At 36.1% G+C, this 23,673-nt stretch overlaps 2 protein-coding genes across 4 annotated transcripts; both read right to left on the bottom strand.

Moving 5' to 3' along the window:
* Positions 1–117: 117 nt before the first annotated feature.
* Positions 118–14,767, bottom strand: LOC139971457 (carboxypeptidase A1-like). The gene is made up of 7 exons (XM_071977944.1): positions 14,096–14,767; positions 9,320–10,102; positions 8,150–8,251; positions 6,575–6,747; positions 5,807–5,902; positions 4,869–4,967; positions 118–4,360 (listed from the first exon to the last, which is right to left on the bottom strand). Exons 2-7 carry the CDS (start codon positions 9,948–9,950, stop codon positions 4,172–4,174), a joined length of 1,290 nt encoding a protein of 429 aa, XP_071834045.1. The 5' UTR covers positions 9,951–10,102; positions 14,096–14,767; the 3' UTR covers positions 118–4,171.
* A 259-nt stretch (positions 14,768–15,026) lies between these two features.
* On the bottom strand, positions 15,027–20,475 carry LOC139971458 (mediator of RNA polymerase II transcription subunit 29-like). 3 transcript variants are annotated; one of them, XM_071977945.1, is made up of 5 exons: positions 19,471–20,475; positions 18,639–18,809; positions 17,966–18,018; positions 17,161–17,248; positions 15,027–16,563 (listed from the first exon to the last, which is right to left on the bottom strand). In XM_071977945.1, the coding sequence occupies exons 2-5, from the start codon at positions 18,798–18,800 to the stop codon at positions 16,363–16,365; spliced, it is 504 nt and encodes a 167-aa protein (XP_071834046.1). In that variant the 5' UTR covers positions 18,801–18,809; positions 19,471–20,475; the 3' UTR covers positions 15,027–16,362. The 3 variants fall into 3 exon arrangements, with proteins under 3 accessions (XP_071834046.1, XP_071834047.1, XP_071834049.1); XM_071977946.1 differs by lacking the exon at positions 19,471–20,475 and adding an exon at positions 19,260–19,422; XM_071977948.1 differs by lacking the exon at positions 19,471–20,475 and adding an exon at positions 19,107–19,221.
* Between the last annotated feature and the right edge of the window lie 3,198 nt (positions 20,476–23,673).

The raw sequence follows: 23,673 nt of genomic DNA, 5'->3' as shown, positions 1-23,673 counted from the left end.
TGATTAGGTCGTTTCTACTGAGAGTATCACGGGGTTGGTTGTTGGTAGGTCACGAATGTTGAAATTAAACTTCAAAGTTCAAGATTGACAAAAATGAAAACTATCTTACACACAATGAAAAAAAAACTTCAATGATTATATTTATTGCATTATATAATTTAAAGTATCACAGTGACCTTATTAACCCAAAACTCTTAATGAAATGATAGATATAGTACAGCAGCACGACAGGATGATTTACTCATTAAATAACATATATATCACCTCACAGCAGTCTGATCATGGGACTATTTGAATTTACCCAGAGTACGGGCCAATGCTACTCTGGAAGCAAGTCCTTGGGACATCTCTTTCCCTCCACCCCATGAACATGGTCAAATGAAATGCGCTTTGTAAGCCACTAATCACGTTCAATGTGAAAAACACCCCTCTCTGCTGCCTCTGTGAAGAGACACAGCTGGTTCCATCCCCAGATAATACCACTTCCCTTCTAAGACGTATCTGTCTTGTCCCTAAAGGTTAGTATATGATAAGGTTCCATTCACCCTTTACCTTCAGTACTCTCTCCAAACGTGACGAACGATGGGACTAAACCATTTTCAGAATGAAGAAGCAAAAAAAGACAAACATACAAACAGAAAAAAAAGGTTACAAACATCAAAATAACAATAAATGTACGGTACATTTCTTGATAAAACCAAATTTTTTGATACTTTCATCATTTTAAAAGTCAATTGCAAGAAGAAAGGTATTAGTAAAATCGATATTAATTTTCACAAAGGTAAAAGTATAATATACATTTTAAGTAAAAATTTAAATTTAACATCAAAGGAAACATTCCATTACAAAAAGAAAAAGAAAAATATAAATTAGAAATACTGAAAGCGAGCAAGGTCCGAAGTTAAAGAAACTAATTGAAGCGGTACTATTTGCTCGAAAAATGGTAATTGAGGTATATATTCTCCCTCTTTGTGAAATATTCATACTTAAATATTTTCATTGTTTCTTTTGTCATAATAAAAACACCAACTTAGGGCCATTTTTGTGTGTGTGTGTGTGTGTGCACAATATCTCACAAAATTGACAATTCCATTAATCTTCTGCACAATGAAATGATTTTTTAATTCTATTATGTTAATTTTTCCTATTATTTATTTGGTTTTAAAAACATTTTTGCTGGCATCATGAGCAGTGTGTAAATATATCAAACGATGTTTATTATTTCATTCATTTGGAACATTACCAAATACCAAGGTAATGCCAGAGAGATGAATGTGGTAAACTGTGGGCAATACAGGTGGTGTGACTGGAAAACTAGGTGGTAACATAACTTGTTGTTACTTATTGATCTTCCAGGATAATTCAAAAGACGAAAATCATGCATTTAAATGAGAATGCTTTTAACTATCTTAAAATCAGCAGAAAAAGAAGATATTAAAAGGCATTATTTTATTATTTTATGCATCAACCTTGCAAAGAAAACCAAGCACGAGAAAACTTTGAGAAAGTCCTTTTACAGTGACTGATAGAGAAATGCCTAGCAAAATTTGTAAACATTGAGGCTCAGATTAATTGCTGTTATTATCATAGAGTGACCAAAGCTGGTATCCAATTGATGCATTATATGAGACAGAAGGGTTAATAGGCATTCTTGTTTTGGAAATAGGTACGAAAGCAACACACCCCTCCTTACAGGAATGATAACGTGGTTGGGTTGTAAAATCACATGAATGACACAAATTAACAATTTTTAAGGCACATTCTTAATTTTAAAGAGAAGCTTCTCTGGATCTTCTTACTATTAAAAAAAAAACACCAGACATATTAAAATTGCTCAAAAGGGCAAAGGTTTTTAGTTCACTAAGAAGAACCAATCAATATTATGAACTGAAATTCACCTAACGTCACACTTGACTGCAAAGTGCCATTTGTCCTAGAGTTCAAGGTTACTTAAACCATGAGGAAACTGTGTTGCTAAATCGAAGCATTCAGGCTGCCAACGTTCTGTTATAACCTACAAATTAGTTAAGTATCAAGTTTATGCTTAATACTAACAGTAAATTTAATTGCAACATGAGTATGTAATATAAAACTTAGTTAAAATCAAATAAATACAGAACCGGAGGATGGAGACATACAAAAAAACAACAAAAAAAAACCCATAGTTTGAAAACGTTCTTGAGGCCCTTTTCCATTGACACCTCATATCCACCCTCTTTTTTCTCCTACTCCAACCAAGAAGTAAAAAAGATACATTATTTTCTTTATAATATATTAAAGGAGAATGCTTCATATTTTCAAATTTTAAGAATTTTACCTCAAGTTACCATGACATGTTGCAACATCATGAAATATTACACAAATATGAGAGAGAAGAATAAAAAATTAAACTTAAAAATATGTGCAAGGAAGGGACCCTTTATTGTGTCCTATGGCATAACTTTATAATGCAATGGTAAAAAGATATAGTTAGGTAAAATACTTTTGTGTTGATATCGCCAAGTGCATATAAGCCTATACAAGTTATATACGACAAAGAGACATCAATGCAAGATAGGCAATGATTAAAGTATAAGGCATAACAGTCAACTACAATGATCTTGATCCAACATAACAAATATCAAACACATTGACAGTGTTTCTCATCTTTTCTCTTTGTCTGTAGTAGGGTACATAGTGTTTAAGCTGTCAATGATTTGAACTCTTGACAGCAGATTCAGGATATTTTTATGTTGATGAGAACTATATATATATATATATATATATATAAATATATATATATATATATATATATATATATATATAAATATATATATATATATATATATATGGTTATTATTATTATTATTATTATTATTTTGGTAGATGCTTTCCCTTGGTGTCCAATCAAATGTTACTCAATGAAGGGGTAAAGTATATAGAAACAAACTGTTTGACTTAAGGTAGGAATCACTTTCGTATTCACTTTGTTCTGATTGGCAAATGAAGTGTGAAAAATATTTTTAATGAAACAGATAAAAAGTCAAGGGTTAAGTCAAGAGTTTTAGCTTAAGAAACTCACCAGCTCAAAATTTTGACCACACATTTCAGATATTTGATGGAATACAATGATGGTTGGAAATAGTGTCAATTATACTTAACCCATGATATCAACTGGCAGAATATCACAGTAAAATATTTGTGTAGTGAATGTAGGAATGATATCATAAGGATTTTATACAGCGGCAAAGGCTTCATGATATATTGGATATGAACATTTCAAATAATAAAGTTGAAGTTTCTTTGAAAAATTTACAAACAGTCAAGTCCTAATTTGAATTCAAGCCATTCTTTATATATTACATCGCTTGGTTAAATTCACATTCAATTAACATACATTACTCACATGGCAGCAAAACCCAAATGCAGATAAGATTTAGCCGAATGAGTTTTCAAGTAAAGCATGGGCCCTGATTTATATTGTTCGATTACACATGTCAGAAGTCGTAGCGTATTTAAATTTGAGCTCGATTTTCTTTCACCAATAGTACTATTGAAATTATTGAACATATTAAAGTATGGAGTAATTTTATTTGTTCAATATCTCACAAAACTGAGCCCCCAAAAAATTATCATACCCTGTTATCCTAGAACAGCAGTTCTCAACCTGAGGGGATGTACCCCTGGGGGTGTGAGGCAGAACACCAGAAAGGGGGAGGGAAGCCATGGGCGTTACTAACAAATGTATATCCAAATGATCCATCCACAGCTGGTGAAGGTGTGCCAAGTTTCTTTTTGTCATTTGCTAAGGGATGCGAGTAATGGAAAAGGTTACGAATTACTCCCCTAGACGTAAATGTGGTGGGAGCAGGAATTTGGTAGAGGGAGGGACAAAGGCAATTTATACAATCAGTTGTTGCAACAATTTCAAAAACATGGTTCTAAATTTGATAATAGAGGTGGAATCTTTCTATTTGTATTTTGGAAATACTGTTGTGTAATGACAGTCGGGACCACCGAAAACATAGCAAACTTTCGACTGTAGCAGAAAGACTTTTCCCGGCAAGTTTTCTGGATGAAACAAATGTCCTAATTTCACCACTTTTTTATTTATTCCTAAGCTCACAAGAAACAACATCTTGGCTGAATTTATCATAGAATTGGTATCATCGGCCATACCGAAGACACTACGTCACGTAATCTTGACACTGCTACCGACTGCGAACGTCGAACTCAGGGAACGGAGGCTGACCACCCTGCGGCGCTGATAACCTCTAAAGCTGAGACTGGCTGGAAGATGACGGTGGAATATAACTAGAAGGAGCATGGATACAGCTACCATGGGAACCATATAACTCCTTGGAAGACCAAACTCTGGTTGCTGTTAAAAGGAAGGTACAAGAAAAAAATGTTATTAATAGGCGCTTGGAAACAGCAAATATGGGAAACGAGCATCTCCTACGAAACACAAACTCTGGTCTCTGTAAAGGAGGCTGAAAATAAGTAATTTGCGGGAGCATGGATACAGCTACCATGGGAACCATATAATTCCTTGGAAGACCAAACTCTGGTTGCTGTTAAAAGGAAGGTACAAGAAAAAAATGTTATTAATAGGCGCTTGGAAACAGCAAATATGGGAAACAAGCATCTCCTACGAAACACAAACTCTGGTCTCTGTAAAGGAGGATGAAAATAAGTAATTTGCGGGAGCATAGAAGCAGCTCTATCATCATCATCATTATCATTTAATGGTTATTTAGTACACGATATTACAAACTGGATAGTTTAGACTGTCCTGATGGATTAGAAACTGGATAGTTCAGACTGTCCTGATGAAATTTGTAATGCATAAAGTGAAATTATAGATTTAAAATTTGGACAGTACTTACCTCTAAGTTATGATAGTACTGATGTGTTTTCAGATCTTTCCATTCAATTAGAAATGTTAAGAGACTCTCAAAGATAGGCATAACATCATCTAACGCCCCCTGAAATAGGTGATACAAAGAGATCTTACCATATCATATACATAAAAATTACTGGCAAACAAGAAATGCAACAAATCTGATTTGATTTTAATATTTTATAAATGACTATGTGAGATGTATAACCAGTGAAGAATGTGACATATGTGCGTATGTATGGTCATCTTAAGGAAAAGGTAATATGTTGTATTGAAATAAACAATCAATCGTTAATTATTTGTCTGGCCGTCTGGTCATTCATGCACACAATGTTTGCCACTATTTTTTTTTCTATGTGCCCGGTAGTAAAATCAGAAATCCTGATGTTATGGAGCTCATCTGCTAAGTTAGTACATACATATCCATCAACATATATACTAGGTGTGGCTAACCATCTTTCTCAGGTGACTGCCTACCCTCCCCCCCCCCTCAACCTCCACTCCACCATCATGAGAAGAAGAACAATTTAATTCTTGTGCTCACAATGGTGGTAGAAAGAGAGTGCACATGGATTGACCCGTCATTATGCACAGGTTTCACCCAACCCACTCGTAAAAGGCAGAACAAAACAAAATTCTTCCTTGTTTGCCCAATAGTCAAGTCATTTTTCTGGTTATTAGCCTAGACAGTGTATTAATACTATAGGCTGTTAGATATTCAAAGTAGGTTATTCCATTCTTCATCTGTGTAACATAGTCATTAATTTATTAATATGTCTATTAAGTAGACACTTGTTTAAAGTTAAAAGTGTGCTAAGGAAATACCCTACCATGAAACTAACCCCTTTGGCACTTACCCTACCCGCATCCACCCCTCATAAGAAAAATTAAACTCATTCAACCACAAACCATCATTTTACTGACCTGCAGCTTTTCACTTGTTGGGTTAAAAAGATCAAAACATTGGTTTTCCTCTGAGTCTCCTTCACCCCACAGCTCGATGGTTAAACTGAAAGGTATCTGCCAAAGAAACAAGTATGACATGTTAATCATAGCTCCCTCAGTCAAAGACAGGTAATAGTTCATTAAAGTGGCTTATACAGGCAATAGACCAGCAATCTAAGAACTGCAGGTTCTGATCCTGGCTGGATCATTATATTGCATCCTTTTGGCAAGGCACTTGACCTCCACTGCCTGTCTTCACCCACCCAGGGGTAGTAATGTGGCTCTGAGAGGTAAATTGTAAGTACTGTTGCGTGCGCCAGATTAAAGCTGATCCTATGGCAGGTCCCCCGGGGACACGTACATGTGGTGCACTGCAGTGCCCCGAGTGTGACTATTAGAGTCGTACACACCTTGGTGAGTGAGTGTAAACAAGTTACCAATGACCGTGGGTTGTATGTGGTTACATGTGGTGCACTGCAGTACCCCGAGGGTGACTATTAGAGTCGTACACACCTTGGTGTGTGGGTGTAACAAGTTACCAATGACCGTGGGTTGTATGTGGTTACATGTGGTGCACTGCAGTACCCCGAGGGTGACTATTAGAGTCGTACACACCTTGGTGTGTGGGTGTAACAAGTAACCAATGACCATGGGTTACTTTTTGTTAAGTCGTTTGGCCTTGTACACTGATTTTATTTTCTCACAAAATATTGACTTTGGGAATAACGATGAATGAACAGAACTTACTTTTCTCACTCCGTGCATATAATCGTATATTGTGCCATCTGCAGGATACGGATTTAAAACATAACCGACGCCAAACTGAAATGGCTGCGAGCTTGCGTGAGCTATGCGTTTGGCCAGGTGGAGTTGGACGTCAGCATTATCAGGTAGCCGCTTCTCTTTCGCTGACAACGAATCTGGTGAGGATTCCAAATGAAATATATATTATTTTCGGTGAATCGAAAGAAGCATGATTTATCGATAAAATGCTGAGAGTAAAACAGTCTTAAAAGATTAAATATACAAAGAATATTGTAAGGAATATAAGAAATGAGACTTCAGCTGGAGAAAAAAAACCCTTTACCAAAATGTTGAGGTCTCCTAAAAATCAAAACTGAAAATAATTTCAAAACAAGCTGTCATTGCCATTGGTAGTATAGTGTATTATACATACTGTGCCATTGAGTCCTCAATATTTTTTGGGGAAACATAATGGTCGAGAAAAAGAAGGTAATCCCATATCCTTCCCTGCCTAACTGACAACCTGAATATATCACTTTTTTTTGTGTAGTTAATTTCTCTCAAGAGGGTTCTGGCATTCAGCTTTGCGACTGGAGAGTTCAAGGTGGACTGTATTTAACTATTGACTTTTTAAAGGATGACTTCAGACAACAAATTTTTTGGGGATAAAATGTATACTGTTAACAACAGGCGCTTAGCCAAATAACCAAGGGGATGACCGCCCCGATCCTTGAGCTTTTTTTTTTTTATTTGTTTATAATATCGCTAGTAATTTCAAATAGAAAATGCTTAGATGCAACTTATAAGGCCTGTGAAGTGCCATTTCCAGCAATCTAGGAGGCATTTTCGGCCAAATTTTGTTTGTACGCTTCGCCCCAAGTCATGGTGGCGCTACGCTTAGGTAGTTTGCCTACAAGCTTCGCCCCTCCCTTGGCAAATTCCTTGCTACGCGCCTGGTTAACAACCACTGCTTTTACTTCTAGTTGTACTTCTATTAATGTTTTAATGTTTGAGAAATGACCCTTAAAACAGCTGAGGTTAATCAGTTAATGTGACTGGACTATATATAGTCTACAATACCCAGACCATTAGGTCGGTTCCTCAGATACAACTCAAAACTCAATAGGAAAACATGTTAATGGTTTTTTTTAATGGCCGCAGATGACATGGTCATAAATGTGGTACAAATTTGTCAAAAATGGCAAATGGTGTTGAATGTCATCCAAGGAAGCTATGTTGTTTATATCAAGTTAACAGAACACGTTTTGATTGGGTTCCTAGCATTTATAAGGCAATGGATTAACGTTAAAGTCAAGGCCTCCAATGAGCAGAAGACACCATCAAATTTAGCGTTAGCATTCCTGAGATAATGCAAATTTTAATGGTGATTTACACTCAAAACTGTAACAGCTACGGATACAAATCTAACACTCAAATTGTTCTTGGAAAACTACATATGAAGACTAAAAGTCATATTAAACACACATGACAAACACTGTACACAGGAGATGAGGAAATGCAAATGACAATAATCTTTAAATTCCACAGGTGAGAGAGACACTTGACTAGTCAACTTACCTGCAAAGGGAATAAAAATTTGTCTGATCCCGGAATGAAAAGATACAAAGGCCTCAAAGTGATGTTGCTGTGTCAGTTCCACATATGGTGCACACTCTGGCTCTGTAGAATGAAACAAGAAACCCCCAATATTTTATCGTTTCCATGCATTTTCAAGATGCCAATTAAATTTGTAATAATCGAGAAATGAGAACGAGTGAACCACCAGAAACCAGAACACCAATGGTGGACGTGCTCGTATCATGAATTCCTAGTGAAATTTAGTTGAAAATTGCTGTTATCACCAGAACCAATGATACCTTTTGTTCTCGATAAACAATAATACACCATCTGTTTGTTCTCTTACTACTAACAGTATCCAGCATGTGATTCTTCATCAAGAAATAATATACAGTAAGCAAAAAGTCAGCAGAAACATGTCTGATTTTATGAGTTAAAACTACTCTAAGAAATTTTTACATGATTGCATATCATGTTTCATAGAAAATATATTAGTAACAATAAAATGTTACTCCAGGAGCCTACGGAAAAATTGCTGATGAAACTTAATATGAAAAGATGCCAATAGGTTGGTTATTCCAAGCAATTGCATTCCATTTCAAACAAATTTGGAAGGGAAAAGGGCTGAACTATTTTGGATGTATTTCAGACAACCATGTAGATAAAAAGGAACGAAGGAAGAATATTTGTTTTTACATTTTAGTTTCTGTCAGAACAAAATTTTAACCAGTTTTTCATTCATTTTTTCTCATACGGTTTTGCACAACATATAATATTTTCTTGTGACATAGTATTGTTTTAAAATAGCTTTCCTCTCAATAAACACTTTTTTATTGTTATCTGTGCTCATGTATGCAAAAAAACCCAAGAGCATTATAGTACCAAAATGGAACATATGTTCACAAAAACCTTAACCGTTGTGAGAATTGGTTGATCTGGCGACATTATAATACAGTTTCCATATTATAGTATGGCGCACTAAGCATGATACTATTCTTCAGTAGCAAACTTAACCTTGATCCACTCTATGCTAATGTATCTTATAAGATCTGTAGAGGCTTCCAGGACATTTTAGCTACAAAGCCATTAAATATTTCTTGCTTCAAACCAAAAGCATTTCAAGTAGTTGTAATGTTTGTACGAAAAAAAAAATATGGCTGATCTTTTCACCTGACAAAGAAGAATGTCCTCTATATTCTTCATCAAAAGGCTTGGACGAGCTCCCTTTACCTCCAAAGTTCCAGTCAAAGTTTCTGTCTAGATCGACTCCAATACTTGTGCCTCGCCAACAGTAATTCTTTGTCTTTTCAATATAATGTCTTCCATCGGGATTTGCAAGGACGATGATGAAAATTTCTAAGTTTGAAAATATAGTTCTAGAAAATTTGTACTGAGCTGATGTAGCAGGCTTTGTAAGGCCTGCAGTGATGTTCTTCAAAAAGTATAAAGCGCTTTCCACTGGAAAGAATTCACGCGCATGTTCTCCAAATGACAGTAGAACTTTCTGCTTTGGCGAACTCAAAGTCTGTTGGGTTCTGTCGCTCTGTGAAAAATTCTTCAAATGCAGAACAAACTGAGAGGCTTTATTTCTGGATAAATATTTTTCATTAAGATGAATATAATTTGGGTTTTGAGCGACAAGTCTGGTAATTTCTTTATTCAAACTTGACAAGTTGTGATAAATTTTGTAATTTGGAATATATAACTCTGGCCTTGGTTTCACATCTCCACCAAATGTTTGAAGGAAGAGGCTAAAAAATGATGATAAAATAAAAAACAATGGAATTCCTTGGATAATCATTGTCTTTTTTTTGTAATTACTACAACTGGAGTAGTAAATCACACATCATAGCCAACTGCTCTGAATTGAGGTTACACACTGGTGAGAGTTTCCTAGATTCCAGTAATCCTGAGCATCTTGCATGATGTACAGTTTTAATCCCATGAAGACATCTGAAAAGGAGAATTAAGGAAAAAGGTATGATCAGCAACAATCGAATAATTTGCACTTAGGTGTGAAGCTGGTTGACCACAATATAAAGGTGCAACTCTTTAATACACAACAATACAAACCAGAGGAGGAAACAACTTTACTTTTCTCATTCTGAAAAGGTATCTTTCATAAAGTTTGATTTAGGAATGGACAGATCAATGATATCTATGTCAAAGTATTTAAAAGAAATCATAGAAAAACACAAATTGTTTTTAGCTTTAAAAATGTATCAAAGAGATTACTTCCTATTCCAAGATCAACGTCTGATAAATGGCTTTTGTCCTTAGGTCTGAGCAATCCAATCGGGAAACAAGATATTCAAGATTAATGTAGTAGCAAGACATAATTGCAATGAATGGCTATGAAATATACAGCTAATGGTAATGAATGTAAAGCTAATATTGAAGAATGCATCTAGAGCACTTCATTTATGATCACTCTTGACACTCCTGAAAGTAGCAGACTTGAGCAAAGATGAAAATTGTTCACTTTTTTTTTTATGGTCAAAATCTAAGCGAATCAGGAAGAAATGTACTGACAAAAGTTATTGTTAACAGCTCTTGTAATTTTGATCAAAATTAAGTGCAAGAATAACTAAAATAACCAAAGATGTCAGTAATTTTCTGCATCTTAGTCAAAACCACATCCTCACAGCATTATCTATACACAAAGATATAATTTTTCTTCAAATTTGGGGGTACGTATTTTGTAATTACTTCTGGCAACAACAGAGTGAAAGATGTCATCACAGTAATTTGGTTGAAAATGGTTTGTTTTTCTTTATCACATTAAACCCACCATGTGCAGATATATTTATGGCATAGAATCATATCACTTTTTTTCACGATAATACTTTTGATTCACAAAATGGATATTAGGAAAAAAATTAATCCAAGATATAAACTTGATGTTTCCTCCTTCGACTATATCAATTCTATTTGTTTTCATGAAGGCTCTATAGATTAAGACATCCATTGAAACATTGTTATAATTTGAAATTAAAACAAGCTACTTAAGCAACTTAGTTGGTCTTTATCAGTACAGTATAAGGCCTTGTTCACACTTAACAACGCACTCGTATTTCAAGTCTGAATGACAGTCCACTTCAATCTAATTAACTATAATTCATTGTACGCCAAACTCACAGGTTTTTGAAGAGGCCAAAATTGGTAATTGTATGTTTATTTCGAAATGGACTATTTTTGGAATCGGTTGCTACTGCAGTTACTAAAAGGCTAAAACCATTATGTATGGCCAAGCCTATAATGAATTTACATTAGCCTACGCATAGACCTTACTAGGTCTTTAGATCTAACATTAACGCCTTCGATGTTGGATTAGCCTCAAATATGACATCAGCAGTAAAACAGTGACTAGCAAGGTGGTTAGCTCATCCATTTGAAGGGTTTGTAAGAAATTTGAATCTGGGTTAACGTGTAATGGTATAAAGTGGTATGGATTGGTTTGAAATTTGAATACAGTATACTGTTTATGTGCAATGATTGAACGTTCCGGTGTGCAGTGGTGTACAGAGTACGTACGTACCAAATTAGTACAGCACATGTGGAATCGGCAGGCCACAGGGAAATGTAAACAGCTGATATGACTTTTTCACGCCTGTGCAGTATATTAATCTCACAAGCTCACTCGTTCTTATATGTAAACATGTCATGTTCTTAATTGTGCCAAGCAATTAGGGATCAATGGGAATGTTATTCACATTAAATTCATTGAAACCAGAGAGTGAATAACAAGTAGTTCTACCACAACGCTTATATTCAAAACACCAATTGGCAATTGTGCAAGGAATAAGATCAACCGCATCAATTACTTGAACAATCCCGTGATCAGAATTGACTCTCATCGGTTTTGGTGCCATTTCAGTAACCTCATCTCTCAAAAAGCTCTTTTTTAATTTTTTCTTCTTTTCTTCTTTTTCTTCTTTTTTTCATTTGCAATATAGATAACAGATTAACAATTTTATTTGTACTGCTTGCATTTAACCAGAGCAGCTTTCAATATGCTATAACATCTTTGTCTAGTTGTCGGGGGAATATGGGTGATGCTATTCATTCAAAAGCTGTGGAAACAATGATAGCAGTGCACCTTATTGATTCACTGCTGTGTGCATAACATGATACATTTCTTTTTTTGCCCAGTAGCGTGGGCAATAGTGTAGGTGTTAGTCCAGAGGAATAAGATGATGCATTTATGCATTCATATGCAAGGTGAATAACAAACCAGTTCTCTAAATTCTGATGGCTGCTAGGCGAAAGGCAGGACCATACTTATTACACAGTATGCAAATTTTGGGAACACACAAAATTGTTAACCATGATACATCATGAAGGTATATAGCATTTCCTATGATGATTTGCACAGACTGACAACCTCAAACCAATGTGAAAAACAGTGATACTGTTAGTGATACTGCAAGTGGCATGGTGGGTCATATTATGAAACAAATACAAACACTTACAGTATAAATATTAGTCTGGCAAAGTTTACTCATTGTTGAATAAATTACTCTGTTTGCAATACACTACCAACTGCACATCTACATTTTTCATATTATGGCAAAAGTTTGACAAAACTATAGGATATTTCCATGGCAGCTTCACCAAAAGTTGTGCCATCCTGTTATCCATTATGATGCAATCTACTAAAAAAGAGCAGAATGCATCCATAATTCAAACTACTAATCCTTTGCATTAAAATTAACACAACAAGTACAAAAAGAAAGTTGTAGAAATAATAATTTGGGGTTATTTCTTTCATTCTTTACATTGATCACAAACAAAATAACAGTCCAACAGATGTATTTTCAACTCTGCAAAGTGATCTGCCATAGCCTAGTCTGATTTGGACATCTAGGCCTAGCCTAGGCTATCTTTGCAACTTGACGGCATCGTTTGGCTTCACTTGAAAAATGCGTTGGAAAACTTGAAGTACACTTTAAATTGAGTTTACTTTGCCATGCTAAAAACATGAAATTTCAGAAAGTCTCTTCCTCTACTAGTTAAACCACTAAATGTAAACGAAGTGATTATTCGCTGGGCAGCCCGGCGAATAACGTACAGTACACAGACACCTTATTCGCAAGGCTGTGACGATTTTGAAAATAGGTTTATTATTAGGTTTTGCTATTGATACCAGTCAGTTTAGGGGCCTTGAAAAAGCAACCTTTTGGGCCCAAATAGTCTTAGCCACTTCATAAGCTAAGTTTTGGAGCTCCAGCAGTTCAAGTTTAAAAGCTTATTTTAAGGGAGCTTATCTTGGGATTCCCCAAAAGCCGATATTGCCTGAAAGCAAATATGGTCAAAGGTGTGACACCCCCCCCCCACACCTTTACATGCAAATGAGCAGTCACTCTGCAAAAACAAAGGTGAAAATGATCGAGGGATGACATGTTCATGTTGGCGGTACTAATGCTAGACTGGTTCAAACTTAAGGCCCTAGGCTCCCAAAATCAATCCTAACAGCATTAAGATAGGAATCCCAAAGGCCAATAAATTCCTCAAAATATAGAGGCTCCCAATTAAGACTCTCAAAAAGATAGCTGGTGCCCAAAAGCAAACTCGAATAGCCCCAAAAGCAAACTCGAATAGCCCCAAAAATTACTGAGCCCGTTAACCCAGTCTAAGGCTGCCCTGTGAATAAGGTGTATGTGTCTGGCTATTCGCAGGGCAGCCCTGCAAATAAGATGCTTGTGTCTGGCTATTCACAGGGCTGCCCTGCGAATAAGGTGTATGTGTCTGGCTATTCGCAGGGCTGCCCTGTGAATAAGATGCTTTTGTCCGGCTATTCGCAGGGCTGCCCTGTGAATAAGCCCCACCAAATGTAAAGGCTTTTACGATGATCTCATTGTCGCACAACTACTACCTGCGTACATGCATAGGCTTGATGTTTGTCTGAAGGTCAAATTTCACGATAGTTAAAGCTTAATTACTCACTTTTATGTTAACATTTTACAATGCATAATACATGTCAGCTTCTGTAATAGCAGAGAAGGTTCCCACAGTTTTTTCGCCGTGTAAGTAAAATGGTTTTTGATGAACAACGCCAAATATTATGACAGACAACCGTGGTCTACCCAAAGATTGAAGTCATGTGACAATATTTTAGCTACAGTTGTTTTTCACGTCAGATTGAACGAAAACCCTCTGGTGGCCAATTGCTCGTTCCGTAAAATCAACTGCCTATGTGTTTTTGGCACAATTCCTGTGGAGTTTACAATCAACTTCGGATCCTTAAAACCGGAAAGCCACGAAAGCTTAATAATTTCCTATCTCGTTTCGTACGCAAATATTCACTGCAAAGCTACAGACGAAAGTTTCAAGTTTTAACCAAGTTTTCTTACACTAATATAAAAGAGGAGCTATCAACCATACTTTACTTTTGTCATAATCATGTTCAAATGGTTCTGGGACTTTGACGTCAAATGACCTTTGACCTCTATGAAAAACAATGAGGTTCTAGTCCTCACAAAGATGGATCCACATATCCTAATAACATGGACATTTTGCGTTTCATGTTAACAAGCAAAGGCCAAATGAGTGTTTCTGTGGCGTGGCCGATAGGAGAGAACACAGTGAACTACATTTGCTGTTTAAAAAAAAAAAAAAAAAATAGGCAATCCAGCATGTAGTTTTATGTTCTGTAATTTCTCTACATAGATTTCTGAAAGCATCTTCTTCTTCAGCCGTTGTCGATCCACTGCTGGATGAAGGCCTCAGCAGGATATCTCCAACTCTCTCTCTCCCTTGCATGTGTGTACCAATTGGAAAGCATGCTGTTTCCTAAATCAATGAACTCTCACACACATAGTATATACAAAAGAATGTTTTAGCACAGATTGAATTTAAAGATGAACAAACATTCCACTTTGAAGTGTTTTATTAATCATCCTTTATTGTATCATACAGTGCCAGCTTTTCGCTTCAACCAATCACCCACCTTTTCTGTGTAAAGCGAGCTGCTGCTTGCTGTTAATATGATTACAGTTTTCCTGATCGAGCAAACTATGTTTTAGTACAAATTTGCACAAATGGCTAAGGTACATTAATGGGTTACTTCAGGCACAAAATGAATTTTTATATGTCATAGAAAATGTTCATATCAGTTCAAGTGGTTTTTCGTCCCAAGTTTAATCTTTGAGAAATGACCCATGAAGAGATTATTAAAGTTCTGCCTATAGTCATCTTTAAATACAATACATAAACAAGGAGTACTTTCCGTTCCAGAAGTTAGTCAGTGTGACTGTCATGCCTGTGAATTTCATTGGACTATCTGTAAGCCATCATTCTGTAAAAATTGTCCTATACTGCTAAATTAAAGGATGACTTTAGGCAAAATTTAAACTTGATATTTCATTGACCAAGAAAAAAGAAAAATTTGAGTTAATAATAAATATGACTGCAACTATTTGTCTGTCATTTTCATTTATACAGACACAATATCTGCACTTTTCTAATCAAACAGACATGTAAAAGCACTGATCATTTTCATTACCCAGACACCATATCTGCACGTCGATTTTTAAACAGACACTTAAAAGCATTAATCAACACATACAGTATTATCAAGCGATCAACCAATAAATGCATGCTGCAGATAGATTAAGAGCAGTCATTGTTTGATTTTGAAGCAAATTTGAGGAAAATACTGCTTTCTATATGGAAAAAAAAAATCAACACCAGTGTTATTCATTTCTACAAAAATAATGATGTAATTAATTATTTTCTCCTTCATTATTCATACCATAAATGTTAAAACCCATATGGTAGTAGCTAGGAGTAAGAGTCTAACTTAATGTACTTGACAACCAAATTTACTGGGGTAAAGCAATGTTACAAACCCTGTAACATTTTGCCTGTTAGGTTTCCATAGTGATACAATGATTCTATCAACACATTCTAGTACAGCTACAGTTCTAGTACAGTAATGCATGTGTCAGAATTAACCTTTTCCTCTGAACATAGAGTTTTACAATGTTGCTAAATTTAAGAGATTGTAATCCAACTGAGACATCTTGCCTATCGCCATGGCAATCTACATTTGGCTCTCTTCAGTCTTCACACAAATGCACCAGCTGTAACTAAAGTCCTCTCAATTCCAACACAACTTCCATCATCCTGTTGTGTATTCTTCTTCTTCTTGATGAAGACAGTCTGGGAATTCCATTGACTGATCGATGACAAGTCAAGACTAACACCTTTCACTATGACTTTCTTTCTTCAAGCCTTTTGGAACATTCCATTAACAAGTCATGCACCTCTTGGGCACAACTAATCTGAGTCTTAACAGTACTGATAAGTTGACTATACAATTGAGTGTCCAAACTGTTTGGTTTGGCTGTCTGTGGGTGAGGTGTGTGTCTGCTGCTTTCTGCAGAATGTATTGCACATTCAAGGCTCAATTTCTGCAAAGAAAAATACCAGCAGACGATTATATCACATAATTAATTGAGTTATAGTAAAAAATGGTGTCTGGGCTGTACATCATGAAGAAGGTGTATTTCTGTTGCAGTTGAAATGATGAGTTAAAGCAAGGGAGGAAATATTACCACTGATGCAGAAAAAAGGAGAAACATCTTATTTTAGAAAGGAGAAAGTGATGAGATCATTTTCTAACATGTCAGAAGTGAAACATATTTGGGTATATAAACAGGTGTAACAGCGACACAACTTGAAAAATGTAATGAGAGAAAAATAATAACTAGGACAGTTGACATCATCTTTTCAGTGACCTGAACAGCATATATCGCCTACGAGAAAGGTAGTGTAAATCAATTTGGAATGTAGTAAAAGAATATCTTTCTATTCTCTTGAAATCAGAGATACATTTACAGAAAATTAAAACCCCCACTATATAATACTTACAATTTTTTATGGTATAATGGAAAAATAAACATATTTACATATCCTTACTTCTTACAGAGGTAAATGGCCTAATTAGCACTCTTGGTGACTTAACAGACTGAGGGTAAATGGATGTAAATAAAGATAGAAGGGCTCACAAGAAAAATTTCGATTTGATCGCAGACAGCATAGAAGTCCTCTAAACATTTGTCAAATTGAGCTTGGCCTGGATCTTCTTTGGCTTTGCTGTAGGGAAGAGAAAATTTACCATTAACATTTTCAATGTTGAGAGCCTTCATTTTTGCAAAATGTCTGTTTCTTTCAATAAGAGAAATAAGAACTCTGCTTCAACAAATACATAAAGGTACAGATAAGATACACAAGAGGTACACATGTGTGCAGTAAAGAACAGATGTCTTCCCCACTATGAGATTGCAAAGTGCCAAGTCTAGAAGATCTAAAAGTTGTTTTGTTTCATTCAATCCTGCAAATAATTTTTTTGGTTCTTTTTGTGATAGAGGAGCTTCATATGTATACACATATTTACTTACTGTATGCTTGCATGTCTATTATACTGGCCAGTGGCCAATGACTAACTGAAAAAAAGTCATGTTTAACATGTATGTATCTACTGTTTTCCCCTTTACATGATACTACAGATGGTGACATAATATTAAGCATGTCTTAGCCACACAAAATGAAAATCATCATCTAAAATATAACATATTATACTCTTTCTTACAAGAGAATGACTGTGGCAATGGATCACAGATTCAAGAACTTGAAAGTTATCATGATTCTTTCATTAGCTATACAGAAAAGTTGGTCAGCAGTGTTAATCAAAAGTAATGTTAAAATGCCTACAACAAAATTACGTGTGAAACATGATTCTCAAGACTTTGCTTTTATGTTGCTAATAAGAAATGATCATTAATTAAGAAGCAATAACATCATAGACTTTACCTTTCTGAATCAACAGCATTCTGAAATGATGCTGCAGCGACTTTCATCAATTTCTGATGAATGAGAGAGAGAGAAAGAGAGAGAGAGAAGGCTTGTTGAGCAGTTTAATGTTGGAAAAAGAATATGTACTACCAATTAGGACTGATCTTTAGCATATCCTAGTTGGTTGTTCAACATTATTAATGAATAATAATCATTTTGCTGTACAGACATATACTGTTATTTACAGTTTATATTGTAACAATGAATTCTATCCACTTTTAGCTCCATTATTTATGTTTGAAATTTAACTTGACAAGTAAAGGTAATGAACTACACTGTATCAGTTCTTAGTGCTGAATAGTATTGTAAACTTCAAGGAGCTACTTAAAGTTACTACAGCCCACTAAACAGCCCTTCAAATCAGTTAGCCCTATCAATGGAAATGCTGAAAACAAACTTGAAATGTGCTCATTCTAATAAAAATCTGGTAATTTTGGCAAAAGTTTCCTTTGAAATTCTACATCTACTAAGTTTATTGACACATTTGTAACAATTAAGCTGGCATTCTTGATTACAAATATTTTGTATCATTATAAATATGGTTGCAATTAAATACATAGCATTTTGCTCTGGCTTTTAACTTTTTTTGGACTTTGTAGCTTGTTGAGAAAATTCACTGAAGTATCCTTACAGCTAGGTTTTCTTTCAATTGACTCATATAAATTTTGGCTTTGTTAATTGGATCTCCAAAATGTTGCTGCTGCTGTTGTTGAGATTGAGCTGATGATGCTTGTGCTTCACCAGTCTGTGGTGGACCTGCTGGTATACCCTGAGCACCTGGTGGTGCTGCCATACTTCAAAGCTGTTTAAAAGAATTTAAAAAAAACACCTTTCAAATATTTTCTTCAAAATTTGTTACCATCAATGTAAATCAACAATGCTACTAACTTAAATGTAAATAGCCCACTACATTCCCACATGTTATACAGCGTACAGTCTTAATCGAACTCTACGATGGATTGTTATGTAATAGTGAAGCTGTAACTAGGAGTTCAACTTCATGCATCTCACAAAAGGTGTGTCACCAAAATGACAAACAAGGTTCGATTTTGTTATGCCCTGTTGACACTTGTCTGGCAACTGTGTGAATAATACTTACCCACTAACTAATTACCCACTAACGAAGCCCTACACAGTTTCTGGCAATTAAGAATTGAACATTACTTATGTCGACGTGTGACACAGATTAATGCGACCGGCAAATGAGTGGAATGGAAATATTTCCTACCATAGCCTACTTTAGTATACTTACTAGCGTTATTGCATATTTTCGCGGAATTGCTACATCGACGTATTGCACATTTTAAATAATGGCTAATCGGTCTTTTTGTTGCTGGTGTAAGGCCTAAGCGCGGGGCAATAATAGAATAAATGAGAACCGAACTGATCAACACTTTCGCATATAATAGTCACGTATTTTTGTGCAGTGTACTGCTGCTTTATTACTTATACCAGGTACTTACTGATTATGTGCTATGTCAAGCTTGTAATTGAATAAAGGAAGTCGGCACAGGCAAATATAAGTCAGCCGTGGTTGACGCAGCGTACTGTTACATGCGTCTTTATGTATCATGGCTGCATATTACATGTTGCATGAAATAAACAGTGGGTCGCTAAAGCAAGTATGAACAACTATTCAACAATGTCTAAATTTAAAGGATAACTTCTGGCACAATATTAATTTTCTTATAATTGTAAAATGCTTAATAAAACTTCTCTTAATGAAATCAATTTATCATTTTGCTGCAAGATTTTGAAATGATCGTTGAATTGATGAACTTTTCTGCGCCAATTGAAGACTCGCCCCAAACCGCGTGCCGCGCTCTGAAAAAGTTAACTTTCCGTTGCTTGCAAGTGAAGTTTTCTTCTTGTCGCTACCAAATGCAGACAGAAATGAAACGTGATACCTTGTTATCTTTTATCTAGACATGAGATGTCCATCGCTGCTATGTACACTGTGTTGACGGTATTGACCGTAGCTGTATGTATTGACTGTACACTAGTGTCTAATTACCGACGGTAGCAAGCTGTGTGTGTATTTTCTGGGATCGAATGTGGTGTCTATAACACTTCTGTTGAACCTCATTTGAAACTAGGTCAGATTACCGGCATGAGACGTTTCTTTGTGCGCGAATCTTCACACCCTTTAATTGATGACATTTGATAAAATGTTCAGTTTTGTTATTTTGCAGCAAAATGTTTCCTTCTTCACTTATTAAAATATCTCATGTAATTGTTGCAACTCTCACAATAAATTTTTGAAATGGCTGCCATCTTATGCTACTGAAAGATCTAAGATTTGTGAGGGAAAGAGTGGATCGAAAAAAGACAAGTTTGAGTCATTATAAAGAATTTGGAATGGCAAAAACTAGTTTGTAGTGTTTTGAAGTCTTATTTCAACAACTATATGTTTGGCAAATAGGCATCTGCATCAGACTGCATCTCTCACCAGGCCCGGATTACCCAATAGGCACAGTATATGCACTGTGCCTTGGGCCTACGAAAAAAATGGGGGCCTACAAAGAAAATGGGGACTTACGAAGAAACTATAGGGATTTACGAAGAAAATAGGGGACTACTATAGGAAGTAAGCCGTATATCCCTCCCACCTTCCCTTAACTTACATAAAAAATGATTGGATAGTTCCATTATATGTTACAAATGCAAAGATTTTAATTTATCCATATATATCTTTATCTGCAACTTTGCAAGGCCTGGGATGTGTCATTTCCGGCAATCTAGGTGGTATGGTAACGTACGCTTCGCTTAGATATATGTCGAGGAATGTTTACTTTCAAGACTTCGCAGGCCTAGTACCTATAGAGCCTACGAAACACTTAATCCGGGCTTGTCTCTCACGGGGTACGTGGTCCACCTAGTTTAGAGATATGGACGCCGAGTGAATATGTGACGTACACGTCTGCTTTACAACCAAGTTCGTACAATTTAGGGGATTGCGATTGAAGTCTCTAATGCCATTTTCTCTTACTGTCTGTTCATCAGTTATGTATGATGCTACGGTGAAGGGTTGCTTTGCATTTTTCAGGTTATCCTTGAATAATATGAAAATCCTCTAGACTATTTTTGTAAGCATTTGAGGCTCATCAAGTACTTGGTAGGACTGCAGTAAATAGTCTAAAACACACGGCACGATAAGGGTATATATCACGAATGCAGTGTGGCATGTGCATATGGCAAGCCGTTTTAACATTTACCTCCCAATTCTACTTATGTGTCAAACATATATTCTACCTAAGTTTAATATATATGCATATTTTCTTAAATGAATGATACAATTCTACTTAAGTAGAACTGAATTCTAAAAATTCCACTGTAAGTGAGTTTGACCTTGCTGCAAATTTCATCGCAGGACCTGACGTTGCGACACTATAATAACCCTAAGTAAGCCATTGTTCTTGTATCAATTGTTCTAATGATAATGTGCACAAAATTAAAAAATATTCAAAGGGCAGCGTCTCCTTGCACACTGAATATCGAAAGTCATGAACATTACATTACATACTGATATACAGTGCATGGTATAACAAGTCGATCCTCGTAGAAAGAGTCTATATCTGCTACAATTTTTAGTTACTATTGATTTTCGTTCTGAAAAGTAGGCCTACACTGGTGTACGTGAGTTCATCACAAATAAACAGGTTGGCAGTTATTATTGCAAAGGAAGCTTACACAGGAAACCTGTACTATTCTTATGCAAAAATGAAGAGAATAACATACATATACAGTTCTTTGTATATATGTTTGCATACCTCTTCCTAAACTAAAGAATAGGCAAGTTGAAGGAAAATCATCATCCCTGACGGAACTACGTAGTTTATGTACATGACTCTCGGATCAACATCAGAACAGCAGCATAATAACCGTATACTGACTGCCTCGGAGGCTATCCAGTCCTGCTCCCACTTGTCTCAATTAGAACCATTGAATGCCTTTGCATAAAAAATAATTAATTAAACAAAAAGTTGTAACAAGAGGGCAATCCACGAAGTTGCATATCTCATCATCGCCAGCAAACACTTATTTCAAATGAACAAATTTATCGTTAGTCACGCAATTTATGAATTGTAGGAAAGTACTACTTGACATTTCCATAATATCGGTGAATGTTCGATGTTCCCCTTGGAGTTATAGCAAATAAATCACTGAAATTGACCTTTGACTTTTGGTTCCGGGGTTCTGTGAGACACAATTGGGTTCACCCTGGGGTACCTTAATTCCCATCAAGTTTGAAGAAATCGGCCGAGCCGTTTAGGAGTTTTGACACAAGAGTGCACTCTAAAATGTAACCGTGTGTGTGTGTCCATGGACACACACACGGTTACATTTTATCCCATCCCTCGGTCATGGACTTCCGGTCACCCTGGAGTATCCCACCATGGGTGATCTCCGAGAGTAGCTACTCAGGATAATTAACCTTTACCAGGGCAACTGTTGCTATGGCAACTGGCATAGCTGTATATGGCCTTACTCTACTGGCATATGAACTACAATATTTCATTTTCCCTATGGAAGCGCAATCACCTTTTTTTGTACTGGTTTAAAAATGTCAAACCATACAGTAAGGGGTGTCCCCTGCCCTTTGAGAATAAGGGATCGAGGGTCCATGTTTAGATGATATGGTGCTATACTTTAATTGAAATGATGCTGAAGATTTTCGACTGTTTTACTGAATATATACATGTCATATCTTTATGAACGACGAACACATGTAATTTCTGTGTTATTCTGTTTGCCAGCAGGCAGTGGCGGAGAAACAGGGGGGGTTGGGGGGGTTTTAACCCCCCCACTTTTTGAAGAGGGGGGGTTGGCCCACACTATCAACCCCCCCTAGTTTTTGCCAGTAATGTTCTGTTATACTAGCCTATGTTATGTGCTCCAAATGGCATAATAAATCAAATTATTAAATTTGAAATTGTTAAAGTCATTTCAACCTTTTACCTGGTATATACATCAACAATTAACGAAATGAAAGGGGGTGTAGGCGGTTTTACACTATCTAAAAAATGCATCTATTTTCTGTGCACGACTTTTTATGGACTCATAGTGCAGCTATAAGAGTATCTAAAAGTGCTTCGTGTGAACCTTGAGAGTCAGGTGATTCTTTGTTAGTACGAAACCTTGAGTTAACAAGTAAATCTTTGAGATTTTGGGCCCTTTGGTAGGCTAACACTAGAACGAGACGCCCAGGCCGAATATAAAATATTCAAAGGCTACTACTGATGAAGCTCCTCCTATAAAGTTTGAGAGCAGAAACCGGTCTAGTTGGTCATAAGAACCTACGCTAGTCTCTCCTACTATTAACAGTACACTCAATTCACCTAATAGGTTCAATTATGTTTCACCATGAGGAGCATGCTATAAGTTCATGTTCCTCGGGCCCTCCCTTAAAAATACTTCAGGTTCTTGGCGACTACGTTGCGTTAGATAGTGTAAAACCGCCTACACCCCCTTTCATTGCACCCACGCGGGAAAACTGCATTGAAATGAATTTTACTGTATCCTATATGTTGCACTGGTAGAGCGCATGCGATTCAGAAAAAGTTGATTGGATACGGCCAATAGGCTATATAATCCATGTGACGTTTATTTACAAGTTGAGAATACAACATGAAAAAACGAAAAATCTTGCTTTTCATTATAGTAAC

Source organism: Apostichopus japonicus, chromosome 8 (genome assembly GCF_037975245.1).
Source record: "Apostichopus japonicus isolate 1M-3 chromosome 8, ASM3797524v1, whole genome shotgun sequence".
Taxonomy (NCBI): domain Eukaryota; kingdom Metazoa; phylum Echinodermata; class Holothuroidea; order Aspidochirotida; family Stichopodidae; genus Apostichopus; species Apostichopus japonicus.
This window is presented reverse-complemented; position numbering and strand designations above follow the sequence as displayed.